We start from the raw sequence: 25588 nt of genomic DNA, 5'->3' as shown, positions 1-25588 counted from the left end.
CAGGACAGTGAGCTATAAAGAGGAACTTGCATGTGGTCGTGTTCCTGTGTATCTACAATAGAAACACTTGGAGATACTTCAGAAAAGACTGAAAATGGATGCTAAACCACTGACACTGATGCACATGACAGGACTTCACAGAAATCTCAATGACGTTTGCAAAGCAGCTATTTTGATTGGATAGGAAAAATTTAAAGGGTTCAGCCATCCAGATTGCCAGAAGTGCACCTGTAAGGTTGTGGAGCACACAAAGGGAAATCACAGAATTCAAGACAATCATAAAAAGGTACTTCACTCACATGGATTGGATGAAATGTTAGGGAGTAACTACAGGGCGAGGAGGCTCTATCCTTTAAAGAAGGCTCTGAGCAGTTAGGGCTCAAGGAAATCTTGGGAGTCAGTGGGTGCAGCCAGGTGTAGTGGCTAAGTCTCAAGAAAACCTCCTACAGGTTTGGAAGAAACCAGTGAGCCATTAATAATTCACTGTAACTAAGACAGAGTGAAGTAAGCCCACAAGCAGTATTTGCTTGGTGCAGCTGAGAAATATTGGAGCTCAGCGAAATCCAGGAACAGCACTAGCTTAGTGAAGAGCACTAGCTAACTGTTTGCAAAAAAAAAATGTTTCAATGTACCCACGAATAGGTGCTAGAATGCAGTCTCAAGAATCCAGGAACTGTAGTTGTAGGAAAGGAGTGAACTGCCAAGACATGAGCACTTATCCAGGCAGTCTACGATGGGGGCTCCGAAGCTACGCTGTTGAAAGTGAAAAAAATTGGATTTGTTGTCCCAGAGGTTCACTAATGTCTGGGAGTGATTACTAAGATGCTACTTAGTAGGATTTGTCTTGACTGCACTTGCTATTTGATGTGCTCTGTTCAATCACCGTTTGTCAGTTACCCATAGTTAACTTAAGTTGATCCTGGACGTTACAGTATAAGTTGTATATATGACGTGGATTGTATAACCACTAATTTGGTAACAAAGCTTATTTTTGTTTATACAAAACTGTGGAATCTTGTGTTAAGTATCTGGATTGTTAATTTTGTCTGTTTTTAAAAAGTGGCTGGCTCACAGCCAGACTAACAGAATTTACAGTCTCATCAGGGATTAGAACAAGATGCTGCTGAGTATTTTTAGCATACTTTGTTCATACTTCAGATTTCCAGCATTTGCAGTATTTTACTTTTGCAATAATGCAACCTTCATAGGCTCTGACTATTTTCTAGAACACTATTTTTGAAAACAATGCTGAAGGAGTGAATACTCCTGCTCTACAGGCGCTCGGCAGTTACATTCCTCCTGAATCCAAACAACAACCTTCCTTAGAAGACCTAGTTCTAAACGTCTACTATAATGCATTCTTGACCAATGCTTTTACAATACATATAAAGTTGTCGATTTAATAGTGCATGCAATACTCATTGTATGTTTACCCAAGGTCATTTACCCTCCTTATACAGTTCAGTTTTGTCTCATTGTGACAAGCTTTATTTATAGTGCAGTAATATTTGGGGCAAATTGCAAGCAGAATTATTGCTGTTCGACCTTTGTTGAGACAGTGGCTACCAAGAAATTGGCTAATATTGTCTTTTTCTGAGCAGCTACAAGTTAAAGTTTGGAGATGACAGGCATTAATAGATTGATAGGTTCCCATTCTTGAGCATCAGGAGCAATGCAGCTATATGGAGGGTATGCAGGGTAGGAACTGGTCACTCAGAATTTAAATTGTTCATTTAATTTCAGAATTTTGTCTGATGTAAAGGAAAGCTGCTACTATTCTAAAATAAACAAACAAACAATCAATCTCGGCTGCCTGTGCTTACATAATATACAACCCTGAATAATCAACTGCAGGGTTAGCTGGAGCCACCTTAGCAGCCCTTTTACAATACATTAAGTTCCTCAGATCTGGATGTTTTCACACACTGCCCTTGTGTGTCTAAATTGTCTGTTGTTCATTCATAGAAACACGATTAAGGTTTGCCTTTCTCACACATTTGTTCTACTGCAAAAAAAAATGCTAAGATGCTTGGATAGATTGACTTTTAAAGTCACTTTTATATAACTACAACAAAAACAATAAGTCAGCATTCACAGTGGTACACACAGAGGGAAAAAGTGCACTCATTCTATAGAGAACTGAACATCCTTCACTCTTCTCCCACACTTCAATCTGTTGCCCAAAACCCAGTAGCATTAAAATGAGACAGATGAAAGAAGCAAATTATTAAATGAAAATTATTCACCATTGTGCTATCTATTTAGCTTTCGGAAGTGAACAATGTCAATACATCAGTTGCAGAAAATCTATGCAAAACATACTAAAAATCACACAGTGTACATTTCTGGTTCACAAATTCTTCCTTCTGATTGTGATGTTATAGTCAATTTGCTAACTTATTTCCAAATTGTCGTTTTCACTGCTGCAATTGAGACTGTCTGTGTAAAATGGCACGCTGTAATTATACCTTCCTACCAATGGCAGTGTTGTAACAACCAAGTTTCTTTGCTTAAAACTCTTAAGAAATTTAGATGCTCCAATCAACTTTACCTTTCAGCTTCCTTGACAAGGATAGAGAATGTATGACTATAAAGTAGTAAAATGAATTATGTCTTGCTAACCCATGTACAATTGATTAATAAAACATTAAGTTTTATTAAAAAGGATAGAATGTATATGGATTTTCAAATGGAAATATGATTGGTGGCCACATGTCTAATATTGTTGTATCCACCGTGGAGGCGGAAGCAGTTGTCATATTTTCCAGTAAGCCTTTGTTTCAGACTTGAGCCAATGAACAGATTATCAGTCAGAGAGGAAGGTACTCTTCTCTTCTCACCCCTCCTCAGGTAATAGAAATAATTAGTATTCATCACCAGCCTGTTCAGAAACAGCTTGGGCTTTCTTCAGAAGTCCTTGCCCAGTGTGAAAGATCTTCTTTGATCTGAGGTGTGATATACTCCTTGGAGATATATTTTTGTTGCTAGCTCTCTTAAGTTCTTGAATTCACTTAGCTCAATTGTATTTCCACAATTTGGCAGTGAAGCAAAATTCTATATTACATTGATTCAAGACCTAGATAAAGTCCTGAGCAAAAAAAAAGAAATTTTTTCAGAATTTAAAAAATGCTTTGATAGTTGTGCGAGCTTGGCTCAGGGATAGCTCTCTCCCCTTAGATAGAAAGCGGAGAGTTAAAAATCCTCTCCAAGACTTCACCTTGTAATCTCAGATGGAGGTGGGGGGTGGGGGTGGGGGGGGGGGGGGGGGAAGCATTTGTGGCACAGTGATAGTGTTCCTACTTCTGGGCCCAGAAAGTCCTGGTTCAAGCTCCAGCTGCCCTGCACATTAGGTCAAATCATGCCTAAACCGGCTGATTAAAATAACTATAATTTCAATGACATTTCAATGTAATATTGAGGATTGATGCTGCATTTTTGGGAGTGCCATCTTTCACACAGAACATTAAATATTCAGATGAAGGAAAAATGACTGTACTTGAGGAAAAAAGGGATTCTCCTAGTTCCCAGCTTATGTTTCTTCATCAATCAAGACGATGTAATTTGCTATTTGTGGGATACTGTTGTGCACTAACTATCAGTATAACAGCATCACATTCAAATGCAATTTATTGACTAACAGTATATTAACATATTCTGAGAAATAGGCTATAATTTATTTTGCTTTCAGGAAATAGTGTCAAATATTGTTGTATGTTAAAAACAATGCAGTTTATCTACCGTATCTTGCTACTTATCATTTGGTAACACACTAATTGTTTCTGTAGCTCACTCCAACTACCTGTATAAGGATTAACAGTTTCAGTTTATAGCAGACAGATTGTTCTTGGGCAATGAATAGCCTTCTGGTTTTAAGCATCGACACATAGTAATGGCACCATTATTGAAATCAATGGCGTTTACACCATTAATTGTAAAAAACGCAATCGAGAAACAACAGCAAAAGTTTATTTCCATCCTGTTCCCATACAAATACATTACAAATGGCATTTTGAACAGAATACTGCAGTTTACCTTTCCGAAAATACACTGGAATACCAATGCAGTTGTGACTTGTGGGTCAGTTATTTTTCTTGGTTTTGTTTTTCTAGGTAAGGAATGCTTGTTGTGAGGAAATAAACACTAATCACTGATGATCTGGACAGATACAAAATAAAGCTCCATCTATTCCTGGATTTAATCTTAGCCATTGTAAAATGCCCCCACTGCACTAGTATGAATGGAGTGCTTGTGGTTCCTGAGCAAATGCCAATCTCGTGCCAACCTGTGCCAAAATGTGGACAGCTTTTCCGATGTGGAGCCATGCCCAATAAGAATAATATTTCAGAGAACTGAGAGGAAAAAATAATTTTGATAATGTATGTCTAGACTGAACCTGAACCTAAATAACCCAGAGGTGGAAGAATAATATGCCAACCACTTTTACCTGGTTCTTGACACTGATAAATCATAATTAGTTATTTTGGAAAATTAAGGCAATTACTGCATATTTAGTTCAGTGTTCACTGTTAGAACTCAGGCAGCAAGTGGTGAAAGAATTAACTCTGGAGTCTAGTCTTTACACATTCACCAGTTTATATTATTATTATTATTTAGTGAATGCCAGTCCCTTAAGTCAAGTCTCATTTGCAAAATTTTAGGTGACTAGTCTAAAACTCAGTCTGTAGTGGAACATTCCTTGGTAAATGTACAGTAGTCGTTTTCAGCCTCACACTGGTATTCTGAGAACTGTCAGAATGTATCACGAAATTTGGTAATGGAAACCAATGTAACCAAAATTTGCAACATCAACACATTTGATATTCTTTAAGCTTGATGCGTGCATGGTGTTGTAAGCCTCTCTATGAACACTGTAATCACAGTAAAAGCAAATAAACATAATGTATATGAGCAATCATTTCAGCTGAAAAAAAAAATAGGTGTGCAACAGAATTATCTGTCGCATTGAAGTGTGCCGTGTTACTGAAAAGATTGTGGACCACTGGTGTACAGCATTGTCTGTGTCTCTCCCCAGGAGCATGAAAGGTTTATAAGGAGACCCACAGATGGTGGGTGCCCACACACAGGCCTTGGTTTGAAATTGTTTATCAAGGACCACTGTAGCTATGGTCATTCAAAGTCTGCCATTCAATAGATATGGTTTGTCACAAGGAGCCTGTTAGTGACTTTTGTTTTATTTTATTTAGAGCCACATGCTGCCTTATGTGTAGTTCCAATCATCAACTCTTTCAGCTTCTTTCTCCTTCTCCAATTTCTAAATTAATTTTAATCAAACTTTTCAGACATATTGTGACATGATTCCATGGCAGATGGGACTTGAAACAGACCTTAAGACCAAAGGTAGGTAAACTATACTTTGCCACAAGATCCTTTTGCTTCTATTTATTAGCTTGTTTAAGATTCTAATAAATACCCACCAGCTGAATACAATTAACACCCAAATAATATACATTTTACATTTTTTAAAAAGTAGAAGCAATTTGTTAGAAAATGAGTACAGAATGGACCTGTAGGGTATACTCTGGAAATCCCAATGCATGCAGAGCACAGCATTAGTACAACAGTGTAGCTAGTAGATCCTGGCATAATCTTGTGCATAAACCAAGTATTTTAGCCTAAACGTACCCATTTGGCTTAAGACTATTCAACAAAATAAGGTTCCTCATGGTAGACTGGTTAGCAAGGTTTGATCACATGAAATACAGGGAGAACAAGCCATTTGGATACAGAACTGACTCAAAGGTAGAAGACAGAGGGTGGAAGGTTACCTTAGAGTACAAGGAGATCTTGATCAGGTGAGTCAATGGGCTGAGGAGTGGCAGATGGAGTTTACTCCATCTTGTCCATGCCAACCAGATATCCTAAATTAATCTAGTCCCATTTGCCAGCAGTTGGTCCATATCCCTCTAACCCCTTCTTATTCAAGTACCCATCCAAATGCCTTTTAATTATAGTAATTGTACCAGTCTCCACCACTTTCTCTGCCAGCTCTCTAGTTTTGGACTTCCCTATCCTTGTCTATTTACACTATCCATGCCCCGCATCATTTTATAAATCTCTATAAAGTCACCCCATAGCCTCCAAAAGTCCAGGGAAAATAACTCCACCCTATTCAGCCTCTCCCTCTAGCTCAAACCCTCCAACCCTGGCAACCTTGTCTGAAGTCCTTCAAGTTTCACAACTCATTCCTATAGGAGGGAGACCAGAATTACACACAATATTCCAAAAGTGGCCTAATCAATGTCCTGTACAGCCACAACACGACCTCCCAACTCCTATACTCAGTGCTCTGACCAATCAAGGAAAGCATACCAAATACTGCCTTCATGATCCTATCTACCTTCAACTCCACTTTCAAGGAACTATGAACCTGCACTCCAACGTCTCTTTGCTCAACAACATTCCACAGGACCTTTATTAAGTGTCTAAGTCCTGCCTTGATTTGCCTTTCCAAAATGCAGCACCTCAAATTTATTTAAATTAAACTCCATCTGCCACTCCTCAGCCCATTGGCTCACCTAATCAAGATCTCCTTGTACTATAAGATAACCTCCTTCGCTGTCCCCTACATCTCCAACGTTGGTGTCATCCACAAACTTACTAACTATACCTCTTAAGTTAGTTTCCAAAGCATTTATATAATGCACGAAAGCAGTGGACCCAGCACCGATCCTTGTGGCATACCGCTGGTCACAGGCCTCTGGTCTGAAAAGTAACCTTCCACATCTCTATCTCTCTATAAGATCATACTTGCAAGTGTCAAAACACAATCTTAGAGCAGGAATGGCTTGATTATAATATGGAAAATGGTGACCAAGCACCAGGTTAGCAATAGCAACCCCTGATAAATGTACACTGAGATAAAGTCAAGTTCTTACCTCTTTACTCCTGGTCTAAAAATCTTCTTGGAATGATTGGCCATTATTGTGCTACTGAGGTTCTGTGGAGCATCTCGAAGCCCAAAACTCTTGGCAGTGTGTCCAAGGTGAAGAGTCTTCACATGGAAGAAACACTTTAGGTTTGCTGGATACGTGGCATAAGCTCGAATGAATGACTGCAATGCTAGAAAATATTTAAAATGTGATTAGTATTCCATGTTACTACCATATTGTGGTAGCAATTATACATCAAAACATGGAAATGTATCACTATGTGTTTTAAATAGAGCCTGGAAGGGTTCACTGCTATTATTCAACACCTCAATTTATAATAGAAAAGTGGTATGTGAATTTGATAATGATTTAAATTCCTGCACAGTTGCACACAGTAATCCCAAGGGATCTGAAATTATATTCCAAATTGTAATGTATGAAAAATATGAAGTAAAATTATGACTGAAGAATTTTTGAAGCACTCCTTTGAGTGAGTTTCAGGTAACATGGTCTGCTACTGACGTGTCATGAATGTCAAACATAATACCTTATTAAAAACTTAGTGTTCTCAAACTGAATGAATGATATCAAGCCAAGTTAATAATTAGTAATGATATTTGATATAATCACGTCACTCAATATACCAATGATATTAGATTATTCAGGGAGCAGGTCATAAACTTATTCACACTGATTTCCTACAGAGTGGTAGCATCAAAAATTTCTCTCAAAACACAGCAAGCTCCAGCTCCACAGAAAGTCAGTGAACAACTGTGAATGCAACGAATGGCTAGTTGATTTAGTATACTACTGATCGCAAAATCTGACCATTATATTTAAAATCTGAAGATCATTGCTGGCAGAATTAAAAATGTGGGCACAGAAAACAAAATAGCAACATGAAGGTAGATTTTATTACTTTAAAACAAAAGGTTGAATTCTATTGGCATTCCCTGCTCTTCATGCCTGCTTTGCCCAAAGTTTTTACTTGGCCTAGACTGTCAGCAACACCAAAAGAGATAAACTATATACTGGTTAGATTGGTGAATAGTTCTACAAGATAACTTACAAAACAGAGAAATAGATATTTAAAAGCCAAAAAAAAACACAAACAAAATGTAGATAGGACATTTCTCTTTAACAGAAAGTAAAAAAAGTTACTTCCAAATTCCACTGTCCCCTTTTGGAATCACATGCAGTAAAACATCAATAGGAAGGATTCACAATCTACTCACATTGCACCCAACAATGCAAGTACTTTAACAGTTATCAGTGCTGAACTCCTCCCTTAGTTTTTGGCACATGGCTTTCACAAGGTAGAAATTTCTTAGATTTTAGATTAATAGATATCAGAAACAATAAGGATGCAGTGATGCAGTGGTCACGTCTCAGAAGCTCCAGTTTCAAGTCTTGTACCAGGTTCCCTAGGACAGGCAAACAAGTTGAATATCAACTTATAAATCTTTCCATCAATGATAGGTAGCAAGTGCAGAAAAGAATTCCTGGTCAGCCGTGGGACTGGAAAAAGTCTTTAGCTTGTATCGGTTCAGGATCACAACATGCACATTGCTACAATAACTGGGATTTTTTATGGGGGCTGGTTAGCTCAGTGCTGAGTTGCAAATGTGGACTGGATTGGGATGAACAGCACAGATTTTGATCCCTGTTCCAGTATGAGTAGATTCAGGGTCTGCCCCCTTGAACTGCCCCAGTGGAGGTCATAGTGCTGTGGGCTAGACTTGCCTTCAAGCAGAGAATTGGCTCACAAAATAAAAACTACCTGGGCCTGGTTTAGTCACAAAGTACTCTCCCTTTAAGGGCAGGTTTAGTTTAAAGCAATTTAAGTAATACAACCAATTAAGTGCTGCAAGCTCTTGTTTCACACAGAAATCACATAAATGGCCAGGCAGCATGAAGACTGTGTGCACTTATATTACATCAAATGATAAATGTCAAATCACTATTCCCATGCCCATTTTCAGAATTATCTAATTCATTCCCAAATTTTTCAATTTTGGGACCTGGGATTGAACTGCATTATAGTGATTGGATCAGTCTTCTTTCCTGGATTCTGTAAAATGTTTAAAGAGATAGTCAATATCTATAGGGGATGGAAGCACAAGCCTATCCAGAATTCAATATTCTTATTCAGTCAAGTCATATGAATGCTTAATATGAATCTATACTAACACAACAAGAATGATGTACTGATACTGGAGTTTACACAACAAAATGTTGTTTTCACCAGCACAGTTGATAAACAGGCCAAAATTATACATCTGAAATACCAGAAGTTTACTGTATTATTGTGGTCTCCATGATGTCCAAGTAGTCAGCTGAGGGTGCAAGTGAGTAAAGCCTCTGCCAACAAGTTTTATTTAAGGCAAAGTTGTATTATTATTTAAGTGATTTATGCCATAAATAAAGTATAACAGTGATGGGTATACTCCCTGCATTAGTTAGTGTGTTTTTCTTTACATTGATTATGTGAACCTCTTGATCAACAGGCACACTCCTAGTCCCATATGTTAGTAAAATATTTGCTGTACCAATGTTGGGCCAGAGTAGAAAGATGTGCTTTCTCTGCCTCTAACTTCTCCAGTACTGGATGCACAAATTATTACCTGAGAGAGTGATTAGAGTGGTCAATTGCACAGAAAATTACATCACTTTCATTAGAAGCAAAATGCTATCTGTTATACAATATATTTGGGACTTAATGGGATAACTATTGAAGGGGTGGGGCTTTAAATGGTTGACAATGGGCTCCTTCTAATTGGAAGAATTCTAACAACTTCATATTACAGTTATAGAATAGAATCCTCGACAGTGTGGAAACAGGCCATTTGGCCCAACAAGTCCACACCGACCCTCTGAAGAGTAACCCACCCAGAACCATTCCCCCACCATAGTACTCTACGTTTCCCTTAACTAACGCACCTAACCTACACGTCCCTGAACACAATAGGCAATTTAACAAGGCCAATTCACCTGATTTGCACATCTTTGGACTGTGGGAGGAAACCAAAGCACCTGGAGGAAACTCACACAGACACAGGGAGAATGTGCAAACTCCACACAGACAGTCACCCAAGGATGGGTTCAATCCTGGGTCCCTTGCGCAGTGCTAACCATTGAGCCACTGTGCCAACCCACAGTTAAGCTGTGAGTATGCGAATAGATGCATATAAAATGGGAAATCAATTCTAATACAACAGAAGTATTAAGACACAGGAAACAGAATCTTCTGAAAGGAAATGAGTTGATGATTAAGCAAAAATACAGTAAGATAGAATACAAATTAATCCTGAAACAGCTAGTTTAAAATCAGGCTTATAATATTAGATTTAGAAAAATACATTTGAAAAACTATAGTGACAATGGACTGCTGTCAAAACATTTTCTGCTGTGAAGAACTTCAAATGAAAACCTGTTTACACAAAGTTTAACTAGAATTGAGAGAGAGCTGGGGCACATCAGTGTTTATGAACAGTAATAAATTGTGTCATCTTATGGATTTGTGGCTGACAGGACCGAGGGAATATTTTAAAGCTCTGTTTACAAGGAAAAGTGCGCTTATTTCAGATCAATACCATCCGAGTTAAAGCTGCAATGCCTTCTAAGCACTTAAATAATTCATTCACTTTTTTTTATATCGCGCACATGAACTCTTTTAGATCAGGGATGGTTAGAGTGGGAAATGAAACACTTTCCCAGTCAGAATTTACACACAAGCAGAGGGCACATCAAATTTATTTTGATTTCAATACTTCCTCGCTTTGCAGCAAGGCTGCCTTTATTTCATCTTAAAATAAAGACTCCCACAATAGCAAAGTCAGTGTAAGTATTGCTTAGTGCAGAACTGAACCATTCAGACCAGGCAGGTCTTAGATCTCAGTCCTGCTCTGTGCAATTGAGGATAGTCATGGCAGAAGGAATTCTGGGCAAAGTATGAAAGAAAACTGGGAAGGGAAAAATTCAACTAGCAAGGATTACTACCAGCAAGATAACTGCTTTCTCAGTATGTTAGAAGACACTAATTGTGTCTACAATATTTAAAAATAAAACAACCAGAACACTTCCTGGCCTTAACGTTTAAAGTATCGTTTAGTAACGAGCCCTAACTAAAGGAATACTAAACTGTCCACGACATACATTATATATAACTCAAATACAAATATAACATTCCATGCTTGTGTATAATTTGTAAATGTCAATTTAGCTGAACATGTATTGCATCAAATGGTACAACATTTCTGTTCATGTGATTTCAGGATAATCTATCAGTAAACTTTCTGTGCCATCTTATTTTCTCGTCTTCTCCATTTCAGATTACCTGAAATTTATCCAGAGTTACGAGGTAACCGCAGGAAGTCATGTAAACAAGGCTTTCAAAAATTAAGAATAAATATATTATTTCAAAAATATTTGCCTGCTTCAATTCAGGAGATACTGCTTTGAAACAATGCTGGAGTGAGTCATATATTGTTCTGGTAGGGACAGTAAAGTAAAATAAATCTTGGCCAAAAACTTGACACTGTAGATTTTCTATAGCCAGTACATTTAGAAAGAGATATAAAATAGTTTGCCTTACCAATAAATGTAGACGGGATAAATATTAATAACACGATTGCCTAATTTTGATCAGATTATAACCAACAGGATGATTGTAAATATGAGGCAATTTGGCTGCATCGATGAATGCTGCCCATTGAGTAATTGGTTCTGAACTACTTGCAATTGCAACAAATCAAACAGTTTGCTCAGTACTAATAAAACATGTCTTGCAAAAATTTTGGCAAGGCATGTGCAAACAGTGACTGTTATGGAATAACTTAGTTCTGTTTCAGGAACTTGACTCATTCACTTTAAATAATCAATGAATTACTTGGGACTTGTGAACTTGTTACTGTAACCATCATTCTTTTTTCAGTTTTGTACTTCGTAAGAAGTTTGAATATTAAATTGTTCTATTCCATGTCTTTACTGCATACTAAAAATGTTAAGCACAAGCTTTTTCATTAGTTATGAACTGAAGAAATATCTCCAGCTACAACCAGCTCTAATTCACACTTGCTAATGAACAAACACCAATGGTTTCAGTGTTAGAAATTAAAGAATTGATGACAACTAACCTTTCTTGGCTTGCAGAAGGGTTTCTTCAGTTGAATGGACATAGTTCTCATACTCTTTTTGCAAGGTTGTTGCTGATTCTCTTAGTTCTTGCAAGATAGTGGCTTCCAACTGTATATATATGAAAATAAAACTGTTGTTTAACTATTCAACTTCAATTATTTTTGAAGCTTACAGAATGCATCTGGGTTATCCTACATGCAAGGCAAAATCTGCTACAATTACAAATTCTTATTCCTAAAGTAAATGCAGATAGAGATACACCAAATCAAACAATGTTTCTTTAGTCAGTGTCCCCTGAGCACTTTAAAAATTAAATTAGTAATCATAGGTGGTATTAGACTTGAATTCTAATTGACAAACAGCACTGTTGTTCTTGAAGGGTTAACTAAACAAGGAGTGTTTCAGAGAGAAATAATGGACGGGTTTATAGCAGATTCAATAACAAGAAAATGACAGTATAATCACAAAGGGGCACGGAGGTTAATCCTTTCAATATTACTGAAAAAGAAATAATATAATGTAGCTAAAGATCACACTGAATAAGACAGCTTGGTGTTATTTGTGGACTGCAACAACTCCTACCTAGTGTCTCTTGCAATTTCTCAGCTTTTAATATGAATGTCAAATTACTTTTTAAAGGATGATTGACCTTTCCCTGAGGACTTAGCATCATGTTATTAAAGGAATAAAAAATTTTAATAATGGAAGGTATGTGTTTTCTTCCCTTTTTACTGTTTAAAATTAATGAGAAAGTGTAACAGTTGCTGGCAAGAGATTGAACTCAGCAGCCAGTACCAAATAAGAGTGGAAATCCTTCTGAGCACTGAGCAAACACAGATTCGGCTGCTGATCCCAGAGCTGGATATTGTATACAACATGTTACACGCCTTTGAATAGATCAAGGGGGTTGACTGGCGGAAAAGTCTTAGATTTCTAATAACCACTTTTATATTGAAGGTGGCGTCCATCAAGAGCTAAGAGCTTACTGGGGATTGCAGCAGAAATTGGGTCTAATCAGAGACTTGCAAGTGATATTTGTCTGGGATACAGAATTGGATTTAAGCCCTTCACACACAGTTGAAGATTGGTTAGTAACAAAAACTGTTCTAATTTTAATGACTCTGAAGAAAACAAATCACCTTTAGCATGAGGTGCTACACAGTACTTTGATAATCGCATATACACTACGACTTACAAAACATCTATTATTGCTTAGTTATAACACTTTTCCCCACTTCAAAACAGTCAGCCAATGACATTTCACATGATCCTATTAATACTGTAATTAGAGAGAATAAATATCAGATGCATATGCTTTGCACTTTCTCTACAATCCTTCACTTAAGGAATGCCCATGGAAAGTTAATCTGTACGCATTTTTGACATAAAACCTTAAAATAATCAAAATGACAGGGTAACTGACCATACCAGACCACATATCAGGATAAGTTAGAAAAGATATGCAACAGCTTTGATAGCTTTGTGGTTATAGGCGCCGCCTAGTGTGGTTTTAAACAAACAGTATTCAGTCCAGCAGATCAGAAAGTTGAAGGTCTGATCTTGCATCTGTGCTGTTAGCTGATTTCACTCAAGGCAATAGTGAATTTCACTGGCATTCAATTCTATTGTAGTAGAGGAGGAAAAAAAACGCTTGCCACTTGCTTGATCGAGTGAGACCTCCTGGATTGTGATTATGTATGGAAGTTAGTTAAGGTGAAAATACAACTGGCAGAGACGCACTGTACAATTGCTAATTTTGCCAAATCAAGACAAAAACCCCAAAATAATTCAAGGCTACCGAGCACCTTTCAAACTTTAAACCCTGATAAAGGAGACAAAACCGCAAGAAAGACATTATCTGCACGATAAGCAAAATGAGGTTACATTTATGTATTATATCTGATCCTTCATATTTCTCACCTCTTCTGTTTTTGACAAAGAAATGGGTCGCAAAGAGATTTACAGGTGACGTGAAAATTCCATTGATAATATGCTCTCTGTTATTTCACATACCATGGGGAACAGCCTTGTCTTTTCCCAACAGTGCAATAGCAATTGGAGCCAAATGCACAAGGAAGATCATAGCCACAATCCAGGACTCTATGTCATAGCAACGTTAGCAAAACAACACAACCATATTGTCCTCTATTTCAACAACTTCAGCTGTTGAAATGGAAGCAGGACTTTTAAATTAACTTTCATTGTTTAGTTCAAGTATTCAACAACAGTACTAATAGAAGTAATGCTCACTCCATTTATTGGAGCACAAACAGGAAAAAAAAAGTACATACAGGGCTGTTAAACTATACTCTTAAGTGTCATACACTGTAAAGAAGAAACACACAAACTTTTGAACTGCACAGTGCTAATATGGCAATTTGTATTTTCCACATGAGGAAAAATAATGTTGGACCATTTCAACCTCAGGGTGATGTAGATATAGTGCAATCAGTACAAAGCTGAATTTTGACATTGAGTTTCCAAAGGGTGAAAAAGGTAACCTTTATTTTAATTTCCAGCCAAATGAACAACATACACCAGGGACCAGTGAATAAAGCTTTGCGTATAGGTTTAAATGCGTGCACAGAATCTTTAAGTGCCCAATTAATTATAATTCATTAAAACAATTATTAATTACATAAATGCAATTAATTTGAACATTCGTGAGTGTTCTTTATAGATAAAATTTCAGTAACTGGAGTATTGAAATGTTTTACTTTCAATAGTAGGGCGCTATTTTATCATAATGCACTTAACCAGGAAGTACAGCAGTCCAATTTTGATGGCTTAATGTATCTAAATACTCAATTTGTCATTTCATCAATCAATACAACATTCAATTACAAAGAGAATCAGTTGATACTTGCTTAATGTAGCAGGCCCAGCCCAGCTGCTCTAGCTACTGAACTCCAGCAGTGCACATTAAATTCTGGGGAGGCAAGTGACAGCAGCCCACAAATTAAAGTCTGAAGCTTAATTTCTCAGAAAAACTTGAGTAATTAAAATAGTACTGGTCTTAACTTTACAACAAAGAGGGTGTAAGCTATAATTCAACACATTTTAAGGATATGATAGGAATTCAAAAAATTGTGCTTTATAAGTAAAGATCAAGTCTTGCTTTTTTAAATGACCAGAACATTACATCGAATTATCAGAATGGAATAAACAAAACTACTCAACATTACCTCAGCTGATCTTAATCATGGTACTAAAATTACCTTCTAATATGGATTGTTTTTCTTGAAATAAATCAAGAATCTTCCTTTGCAATTAATAGAATTTAATCCCAAGAGCAATACAGCATGCTGTTAGTAGAAAAAAACCCTACAAAATGCAACTCAATATTATCTTAAAGCTATTGGAGCTAGTCAGCTATAAGTGTTCCAATGAATATATATTGTTGAATATTAATTCCACTTATGCATTAAGCAACCTGCATCACCAACTGAGTAAACACATTGAATACCCCCAAAAAAAACAGAGCTCAGAAAGACCATTAGGCCAAATTGATGCTTCTTTTATAATGCAGGGATAGACTGCCTCATTCTGGACTTGACAGACTTGAGGGCAAATTCATTACTTAAGCAAAAACAGGACTGCAAAAATATTTGATAAATAGATAATAGTATTTTGATCAAATATCTGATCTGTATATCCTCAAAGTCTACCTGCTGGGAGTGCAACTTTGGTGAAATTTGAAATTAAATCTCAAGAACATGATGCTAAATTCACAAACTTTATTATTTAACTGTGGGCTGTTGCTTTTCAGAACCAGTCCAGCCATGCAGGAACAAACACTGGACAAGAAATGCTGGATCATTACTTTTTTGTAATCCTTAAAATTTTCAATCCCACATTTAACTACAACCCCATTTATTCTTTTTGTCATTTTTCTCTCTAAAATGCGAACTAAATTACAATACAACTAATTGCTTTTGTTTGGAGAGTTTTCCACAAATACACCACTCTGTAACACCGAGGGAGAGAATCCCCTAGCCTCCAACTGAAGCTTCCTAAATATCAAATGCATGTTTTCCAGCTCCTTACTGACCATCCAAACTAATGTGACTCGTTAGATTTATATTATGAATTCTGTTTAACATTTTGAAAATATGATTCATGTTTGTTTCAACAATCTTCCTTTATTCAACAAAAATAAATTAAGGCCTAACAGCATTTCTCCCAGAATTTAAGTCCCTAGTTCTAGAATCATCCCTATTGCTTTTTTTCAATGCATCAATATCTTTTAAAAGCAGGGAGTCAAAGACAAAATGAATATGAGAACATAAAAAGGTATTCAGGAAAATTAAAATAGATAATTAGAATCAGTGAAGGAAACAAACTTGGACCCATCAACATTCCTCCCAAATGGGAAAATCTGATAACACCATTTTGTACTGACGTCAATTGTTAAGATAACAGTTTTGCTAAATCGACTTTTTAAAACATTGCAAATTCTCAATACCAAATAAACTTGGAAAATTTAGGTTAAGTACCTGTGGAAACTGGTGGTTATCCTACACAAAAGTTAATCACAAAGAAATTTAGATAATTAAGAAACAAACATTCCCGTGTACTTGCAAGGTTGAGTCAATTAAACTGTCTCCATGAAAGACACATCCAGATGACAAGGAAAGAATGATAGCAGTAACAAACAAATAGCATGTGACTGGAATAGGATTTTCTTATTGGAAAATGCAACTGCATGGGCAAGTACTTATCCCTAAATGGGTTCCTGGTACTACTATGATTTCCCTACAAATTGGTTTTTAAAATAATCGCCTTTTAATTGCACCTCTGTAGAGTCCTGAAGGTAAGCCATTTGCTGTGGGAAACAATGAAGCGGACGTAATAGAGTGATGTCAGCCAAAGGGATTCCCGCCGAGCACGCCTGTGTGTTCAGTCTGTTTCTTTCTCAATCCTGGCGATAGAGAACATTTGCTTTTAAAAAGGAAAGAAAAATGCCAAGCAATAGGAAAAAGAGGATTTGTTCTCTCAACTTCTTGTACATGGAGATTCTTGTCACATGTGCTCCATGTGAGTGTGCTCAAGCCATAGGATAGTTACTTCCAAATAGACAAGATCGGAACAGAGCAGTAATCAGTCCACGCAGTGCTAATGTAGTGCAGAAGTACCAGCCTGCCTGCCCACCCATCATTTGTAGGCTAGTGGAGTATGCTGTTACCTGGGAAAAAAATACATGCATTTAACATTCTGAGTTACCTATGTACTTAAAAGTTCTTGTATGATGTTGGTAGACAAACTTCTATTCAAATAGGATGGCAGTACACCAAGATGTGTATCAAAGAACAATAGGTGAAGTTTCAAGTTAATTATAGCCAAGCAACCTACTACCTCTTTTCCCCATTTGTTTGTCTTCGACACACCACAGCTTACTCTCACAGTGGGTTTACTTATTTTTCTGGATACATTGCCATGTTTAGCACAGCCTTATTAACCCACAGGTGTTTATTTTAGCCATTAGATTAGGCAAAAACATTTGACAAAGACACAGGTTATCCTGAAACAATTTCAAAATGTAACCCGCCTGAAGCTTTTCCATTATTAGCCACTGGACAACTAGATATAGGGAAGACGTATCCACTTGTGAGGGGACCAAAACTAGGGGTCACAATTATAAGATAGTTACCAATGAAACTGAATAGGGAATTCAGTGGGAAACTTCTTTCCCTAAAGAGGACCCTGGAGAATGTTTTTAATCAAAGACCTAGGGGTGCAGATATACATTCCTTGGAAATGGCATCAGAGGTAGACAGGATGATGAATGCAGCGTTTAACACGCTTGCCTTCATTGGTCACAGCATTGGAGTATAGGAGCTGGGACATGTTATGGTTGTAAAAGACATCTGTAAGACCACACTTGGAGTAGTGTGTACAACTTTGGTTGCCCGGCTATAGGAAGGAAGCTATTAAACTGGAAAGGTTGCAAGAAGTTTTACAAGGATGTTACCATGACTGGAAGGTCTGAAATACAAGTAGAGGTTGGGACATTTTGTCTCAGGAGCGTAGGAGGCTGAAGGGTGACGTTGTAGAGGTTTATAAGATCATGAGAGGCTTAAGTAAGATGAATAGCCAAGGTCTTTTCCCTGGAGGGTAGAGGAGTCAAAAACTAGAGGTGAAAGGGGAAAGAATCAAAAAAGGACCCGAGAGGCAACTTTTTCCCCACACAGAGTGATGTGTATATGGAACAAAGTGAGGTGCTGGAAGACCGAAGGCTGGCTAACATGGTGCCATTATTTAAGAGAGGCTGTAAGGAAAAGCCATTGATCTCTAGACTGGTGAACCTTGTATCAGTGGTGGGTAAGTTCTTGGAGCCGATTCTGATGGACAGGATTTACATGCATTTTGAAAGGCAAGGACTGATTAGGGATAATCAACATGACTTTGGGTAACCATGTCTCACTAACTTGATTGGGTTTCGTTTTGAAGAGGCGACAAAAGAAGATTAATGAAGGCAGATGTTGTCTATATGGACCAGCAAAGCGACTGACAAAGCTCTGCATGATAGACTGGTGAGTAAGGTTAGATCACACAGGATCTAGGGGGAGCTAGCCAACTGGTTACAAAATTAACTTAAAAGGTAGGAGACAGAAAAGTGTTTTTCTGCCTGTGTTAAGCAGTGTCCCACAAGCATTGGTGCTGGATCCACTGCTTTCCATCATTTATTAAAATAATTTGGATGTGAATATAGGAGATCTGGTTAGTGAATTTGCATATGACACCAAAATAGGTGGTGTAGTGGACAATGAAGATGATTACCTCAGATGGGCCAACGAGCTGAGGAATTGCAGATGACGTTCAACTTAGATAAATGTGAGGTGTTGCATTTTGGTAAGGCACAGCAGGGCAGGACTTATACTTGATAGTAGGGCCCTAGGGTGTGTTGCCAAACAAAGAGACCTTGGGGTGCAGGTATGTAGTTTCTTGAAAATAGAGTTGCAAGTAGGGTAGTGAAGATGGCACTTGTAATGCTTGCCTTCATTGGTCAGACCATTGAGTACAGCAGTTAGGATGTCATGTTGCAGCTAGATAGGACATTGGTGAATACTGCGGACAATACTGGTCACCATTCTACAGGAAAACAATGTTGTTAAACTTGAGAGGGTGCAGAAAAATATTTACCAGAATGTTGCCAGGACTGGAAGGTCTGAGCTATAGGGAGAGGCTGGGGTTATTGTCCCTGGAGGGGTGACCTTATAGAGGTTTATAAAATCAAGAGGGGGATGAATAGGGTGAATAGCCACGGTCTTTTCCCTCAGGTCAGGGAATCCAAATCTAGAGGGCACAGGTTTAAGAGAGGGAAAAGATTTAAAATGGACCGGAGGGGCAACTGGCTCATACAGAGCATTTTGCATGTATGAAACGAGCAGCTGGAGGATGTGGTGGAGTCGGATAGAATTACATTTAAAAGGAATCTGGATGGGTACATGAATAGGAAGGGTTTAGAGGGAAATGGGCCAGATATCTAGTCGGCATGGACAAGTTGAATCAAAGTGTCCGTTTCCATGCTGTGTAAATGTGGTAAAATGTGCAACTAACTACTAGTTTAGGTGAATTGCACTGATGCATTTAAAGGAAGACTAAATATGCACATGAACTGGAGAGGTTTGCTGATGATTGTTCAGTTCGATTTGCAATTCCCATGATAACAAAGCAGTCTGTGTTTGCATGCAACAGGATCTGGACAACATTTGTATTTGTGCTTGAAAGGACTAAGTTAGTCAAGGGTAAAAGCTTTGACCATATAGTCAGTAACAAGCAAAGTGAATAGAGAAATAAATAACAGACAAGACATTCAGAACGTTGAGGCTGGCAGTGTAGAAGCCACACAATCGGAGGCCTTGGATGAGGTACTGAGAATGCCTATGAAAGGCTGTAAGGAAACAACAATAACACGAGACAAATGGATAGTGAAGTCAGAAGTGTAATAGGTGTGTTGTAATCTTTTGCAAAAAGTTTGAAGGTGTTCTGTAACCCAAAGCGAGCTTTAAAAGTCAATATTAAGGCCTCCTCTCCATATATGCATATGAAATAAACTATTGTTCTATTATCTGAAATCCTCTCATTAATTTGTCAAATTGATCCTTACTACACTATTGTTATATAGCAAGCAAAGCGTGTGTTATACAAGCAATGGCCATCACCAATAAGAGAGTCTAACAACCATTGTTAAAATTCAATGGTTGTGAAATCTTCCAACATCAACAGCCTGGCATCAACTTCCACCGGAAACTTTACTGGACCAGTGTTCACATGAATACTGTGATAACAAGAGTAGATCAGAGGCTAGGTATGTTGCAATAAGTGACACAGCTCCTGATTTCTCAACGCCTTCCTACTAAACCCAAGACACAAGTCAGAAATATGACAGAATACTTTCTGATTGTCTGGATTACTCCATCTCTAACAAAACAAAAAAAAACATTACTGAAGACAAAGCAGCCAGCACTTTAAAATAAAATTACTCCCTTTGTTCCAAACGAGAGTCACAGAAGCCTCAAAATATTAAATTTGTTTCTCTCTCAACAGCTGCTGCTAGACTGGAATTTCTCCAGCAGCTTCTGTTTTTATTTCACTCCCTTCAGCACTGGTGTAATTATGGTTATAGAGTGCACCATGTACATTATCCATTCTAGTAACTCCCTAAGACTACTTCACAGAACCTCCAAGATTCATGATTTCCAACACAAAGACAAAATACTGTGGATGCTGGAAAGCTGAAGAAAGAACTAAAAGGGTGGAAAACCACAGGAGGCCAGGGAGCATCTGTGGAGAGAAATAGTGTTGATGTTTCAAACTGATGAACTTTCATCAGAACTGAAGAGAACAGAAATGTAGCAAGCACAAAATGAAAGGCTGTGGTAAGCTGGAAATCAGGGGAAATTAAATAATCCAAAGATTTCATGAAGCAACAGTCATAAAGAATGATAATGGAGAAACAAAGATTGTATCTAAATAAGGTATGAATTGCTTTGTAAAAAATATTTGAATGCAACATGAAGGGATTAAATAAAAAGAAACAAAGAAAAGGAAAACAAAAGAAAGAAAAATAACTACTCAGCACGAGATGGAGGGGTTTCGGTTTAAAGCTGTTGAAGTAAACAGGGTCCAGAAGACTGCAGAGTGACAAGTTGAATGATTCCTAAATTTTCCCGTCACTGGTAACGACATGCGCAATGGAGAGAAAGTGGCATTGGAGTTAGATACAGATCTCTTGTTTCCCTCTCACCTTGGCATTGATGCTCAGCACTTCTAGAATGTAGGTCCATTTACACGTCAGCAGATAATGTTTGCTAGACCTGGCTCTCCATGGCGGTTGCTAACCTGACCATGAAGACAGCCAAATGCGCAAATCTGCCTCGGGCTGAGTAAATCCCTAGACTCAGTGATCCTCTGATGCCACAGATCTGAGATGTTTCTGCTTCAACCAGCTACAGGATTGTGTCAGTGATGTGTTCACCAGATTGTGATCCCAATTCTAATCCAGATTCTCATTGCAGGTGAAAGTTTCTGTGCTTGGTAGAGGGTGCAAGTGAAAGCTTTGCTAGTGTGTGTCCTCTAAGGTTCAGAGGTTTCCTCTTCTCGAACTATACACAGACTAGGGCAATTAGAAATGGGCAATATAGAGCATAAAGCATCAATCACATTCAGATGCATTAATTTTTTTTGAAATGGAGGAGAAACAAATAGATTAAGCTGATAGGATTAGATGGAGAGGGTTAAATGAAGTTTCATGAGGTAAAGTCAAGTCGGGTCAAGTGCCTTTTGCTATGTCGTAAATTCTATGCAATTTTACATACCTACAGTGTAGTCTCAGCTTCTTTATGACGACTTTGGTTTTGATACCACAGCAGAATGCAATTCAGTTTTAACATCTTTTTACTTGAAAATATTTTTGTTCAGTTTGATACTTTGATACAGAATAACCTTATCAGGTAAAAATGCACTGGTGGGGGCTGGAACAGGAGTTGAAACTTAACATTCCAAAAAAAAATGCAGTAGAATCAACAATTCTTCTCATTCATTAAGAACCATTTCAGTCAGAAACTTCAACTTCTGAGTTTATTCACACATACTGCAGGTTTACTGTTTGTAAAGATGAATGGCTAAACCAGAGTCAAGAGAACCAGGTTTCCAAAATCATTTGTAAATTAAGGAAACCACACTTACAGTTATATGAAAAGAGAAAGGCATTCAGCATTACTTACACATATTGGTGCACATTTGCTCATTGAGAATATGAGTCACATCTATTCCATCACTTTGGGATTATACCCAAAACAGTGAGAGATTACCAGAATGGCAAGGATGTGGAGGAGAATAGCTTCTGGAAAGGTGACTGCTTTCCCTTAACACCAAGTCACAACTTTGCCAAGGGTAACTGTCAAAACTTTTCATTTCTTATGCATGATGACTCTATGACTGTGCTGATGTAGATTTCTAGAAGTTCATGAACAGAACTTCTAAGACACAGTCTTCAACAATTAAAAATGGGCAAATCATTTTTCCTTTTAAAGGGACCTTCTTCACAGTTCTATATAATCCAGAATGGAGCCCTTTCACAGACTACAAAATAATGAACGGCAAGCTCATTCATCTCCTGGTCACAAGACACATTTTCTACAGTTTAGATACAATAAATCCTTTGGGTGGAAGCTTCACATTTTTGTATGAAGCAAGTGTATTATGTGGTGATGCATGGCCATAATTGGCTAGAGGTGATCCTGCGGTAAGAAGATAAGTTTAAACATGTTCTTGCCTCCACATTGTGGCAATTGGAATACTCCTCCTCTAACTTGGCAGTCAGGTCATCATGGTCTCTCAGTCAGGAAACTAGTCACCTTCTCACATATTTTTGACATAAATTGTTTATGGGTACTTGGGCATTATTGGCTAAGACAACATTTACTGCCCATAACTAATTGCTCAGAGGGCAGTTAAGAGTCAACTACATTGGGATCACATGTAGGTCAGACTAGTTAAGGACAACAATTTCCTTCCCTAAAAGATATTAGTGAACCAGATGGGTTTTTCAAACAATGTTTTGCCTGGGTCTCTGGATTAATAGTCTAGCAATGATACCACTAGGCCACTAGCTCCCAGGTTGGCAAGTGACAAGTTAAGGTAAGTAAATAGACATTAATCACCTAGTTAAGTGCCTCAATGGCTGGCAAGTCAAGAAAGCCTCCCTTGGTCTTTGTCATTCAACACTTTATTGCAAAAAGTGGCAAGGAGGGTATGGATTTTACTCTAAGAAAAAGCTTGCCCAATTTTTTTTACTTACTGGCCGCCTCCCAGGAATTAGGAAATTGCACCTACAATGTCGACACCTGAAATAACTTAGCTCCAGCCAGACCATGTAAATCATCTTTGATCCCACAGGGACAAAAGAAAGGCCTGCATTCCCAGCCTCAGGTCATCCAGTGAAACACTTCTGAAGTGTTGCCATTGTTGTAATGTGATACCTTGCTGTCATGTTTCCTCCAAAATAACGTGATAACGATCAGAATATTTGTTTTTTTTTGAACTGACGCTGGTTGGGGATACATAATGGATAAATTACTTGACATAACTCATCTGCTCTTCTTTGAAGTAGATTCTAGACTAGAGTAGTGCTGGAAAAGCACAGCAGTTCAGGCAGCATCCGAGGAGCAGGAAAATCGATGTTTTGGGCAAAAGCCCTTCATCAGGAATAGAGGCAGAGTGCCTGCAGGGTGGAGAGATAAATGAGAGGAGGATGGGGGTGGGGAGAAAGTAGCATAGAGTACAATAGGTGAATGGGGGTGGGGATGGAGGTGATAGGTCAGAGAGGAGGGTGGAGTGGATAGGTGGAAAAGAAGATAGGCAGGTAGGACAAGTCATAGGGACAGTGCTGAGCTGAAAGTTTGGAGCTGGGGTGAGGTGGGGGAAGGGGAAATGAGGACAGTCCCCATGACTTGTGTTACCTGCCTATCTTCCTTTCTACCTATCCACTCCAACCTCCTTCTTGACCTATCACCTCCATCCCCCACCCATTCACCTATTGTACTCTATGCTACTTTCTCCCCACCCCCATCCTCTCAATTATCTCTCCACCTTGCAGGTACTCTGCCTCTATTCCTGATGAAGGGCTTTTGACTGAAACGTCAATTTTCCAGCTGCTTGGATGCTGCCTGAACTGCTGTGCTTTTCCAGCACCACTCTAATCTAGAATCTGGTTTCCAGCATCTGCAGCCCTTGCTTTTAACCTTCTTTGAAGTAGTGCCAATGGGATATTTACTTCCATCTAAAAGGTGACTCATCAAAAAATGCAGTCCGTAGTACAGAACTGAAACTTCAGCTAAGGTTTTATGCTCAAGTCTCAGGACATGAAACTGAACTCATCTTTGACTTGGATTAGAGAAGACTATGGTTTGAGCTAAGGTTAATAGCTACAAAAGAAACATGAACTATGTTCAGGTTGCATTTCTTCATTCTGTTCCAGCTCAAAAATTAGTCAAAGAATCATACCATTAAACCTTTTCTTTAAAAAAATATGCCTGATGACACTGGGACTCCCCTACTCAGTACAACTGCACCTTGTATGCAAAATTAACCATACTAGACTAGTTAGTGCCTTTGGAGACACAAATCTTAGAATTTCCCTCGTATTTCCTACTTTTCCTCGCTGAGCGCTCCTAGACTAAACTAATGGCACTTTTTAAGGAGTTGTCTGTGATAACTAAATCAAGCAGTTTGGTTGTGTTTGATGCAATGATTGAAATTTGTGGATTTGGAAAATTACCTATCATTGTTGCCCAGGATAATATCTGGCAGGAAGATGATTTAATAAGATAGTAAATGCCTTTACCCGACCTGGAAAATTTCAACATGATTAATTCAAGACTCTTAAATGTTGATATTCAATTACAATGTTGCAGTGTAGTAGGAAACGATAAAAAGACAAACCTTGTGTCCAGATTGTTTCCTTCTAAAGCGGTCCATTAAAAACGTTGATAAAATGCCCTCCATTTTCATTTCAGAGACACTGAAGAAACAGAAAATTAAATATCATACATCTTTTCCATCAACAGCTAGCAATGATGTTAAAGTTCTGTTAAAGAAAGATTTAATTAACCAAGAGGTATGTGTGTATGGGGATTTAAGAAGAGAGAGGAAGGGGTTCACCTGACCATTAGGCCAGGTTGGTTTTGCACCATTATTACTGTGTATCATCATCATCATCATCATCAAAAGCAGCATTGTGCTTCCAGGTTTGTTTCATAGTGGCATCAATCTTTTAGTTTACATTTATTTTGCAGTAACACTGCCAAGCATCACCCTACTAGTAGATTCAAAGATCATTTTTGTGAATGTATCCCACATTTCAATAGAGATCATGCACCTTTGTATTTTGCTCCCCATTTCTTATTCATCTTGTTTCTTCACTAGGTTACCCTCGACCACTCTCTGCAACAATCATCTCCTAAACTTGACTGGATCCCAGAATAGACTAGATGACCCAAAGTTCATAATTCTTGCTTTGCCTCCTTGCTGAAATACAGTTTAAATCAGTTTTCTGA

The 25588-nt window shown here is 38.0% G+C and overlaps 1 protein-coding gene across 1 annotated transcript in view; it reads right to left on the bottom strand.

Annotated features, from left to right (window-relative positions):
• The window catches only part of ddx31 (DEAD (Asp-Glu-Ala-Asp) box polypeptide 31), an 87444-nt gene that overhangs the window by 15012 nt on the left and 46844 nt on the right, over nt 1–25588 (bottom strand). Inside the window, exons 17-19 of the mRNA XM_072566254.1 lie at nt 24975–25053; nt 12026–12134; nt 6897–7080 (exon numbers count right to left, since the gene is read on the bottom strand). Of these exons, the coding sequence (XP_072422355.1) occupies nt 6897–7080; nt 12026–12134; nt 24975–25053 (372 nt within the window). The remainder of the gene's footprint in view (nt 1–6896; nt 7081–12025; nt 12135–24974; nt 25054–25588) is intronic.

This window comes from Chiloscyllium punctatum, chromosome 49, assembly GCF_047496795.1.
Source record: "Chiloscyllium punctatum isolate Juve2018m chromosome 49, sChiPun1.3, whole genome shotgun sequence".
NCBI lineage: Eukaryota > Metazoa > Chordata > Chondrichthyes > Orectolobiformes > Hemiscylliidae > Chiloscyllium > Chiloscyllium punctatum.
This window is presented reverse-complemented; position numbering and strand designations above follow the sequence as displayed.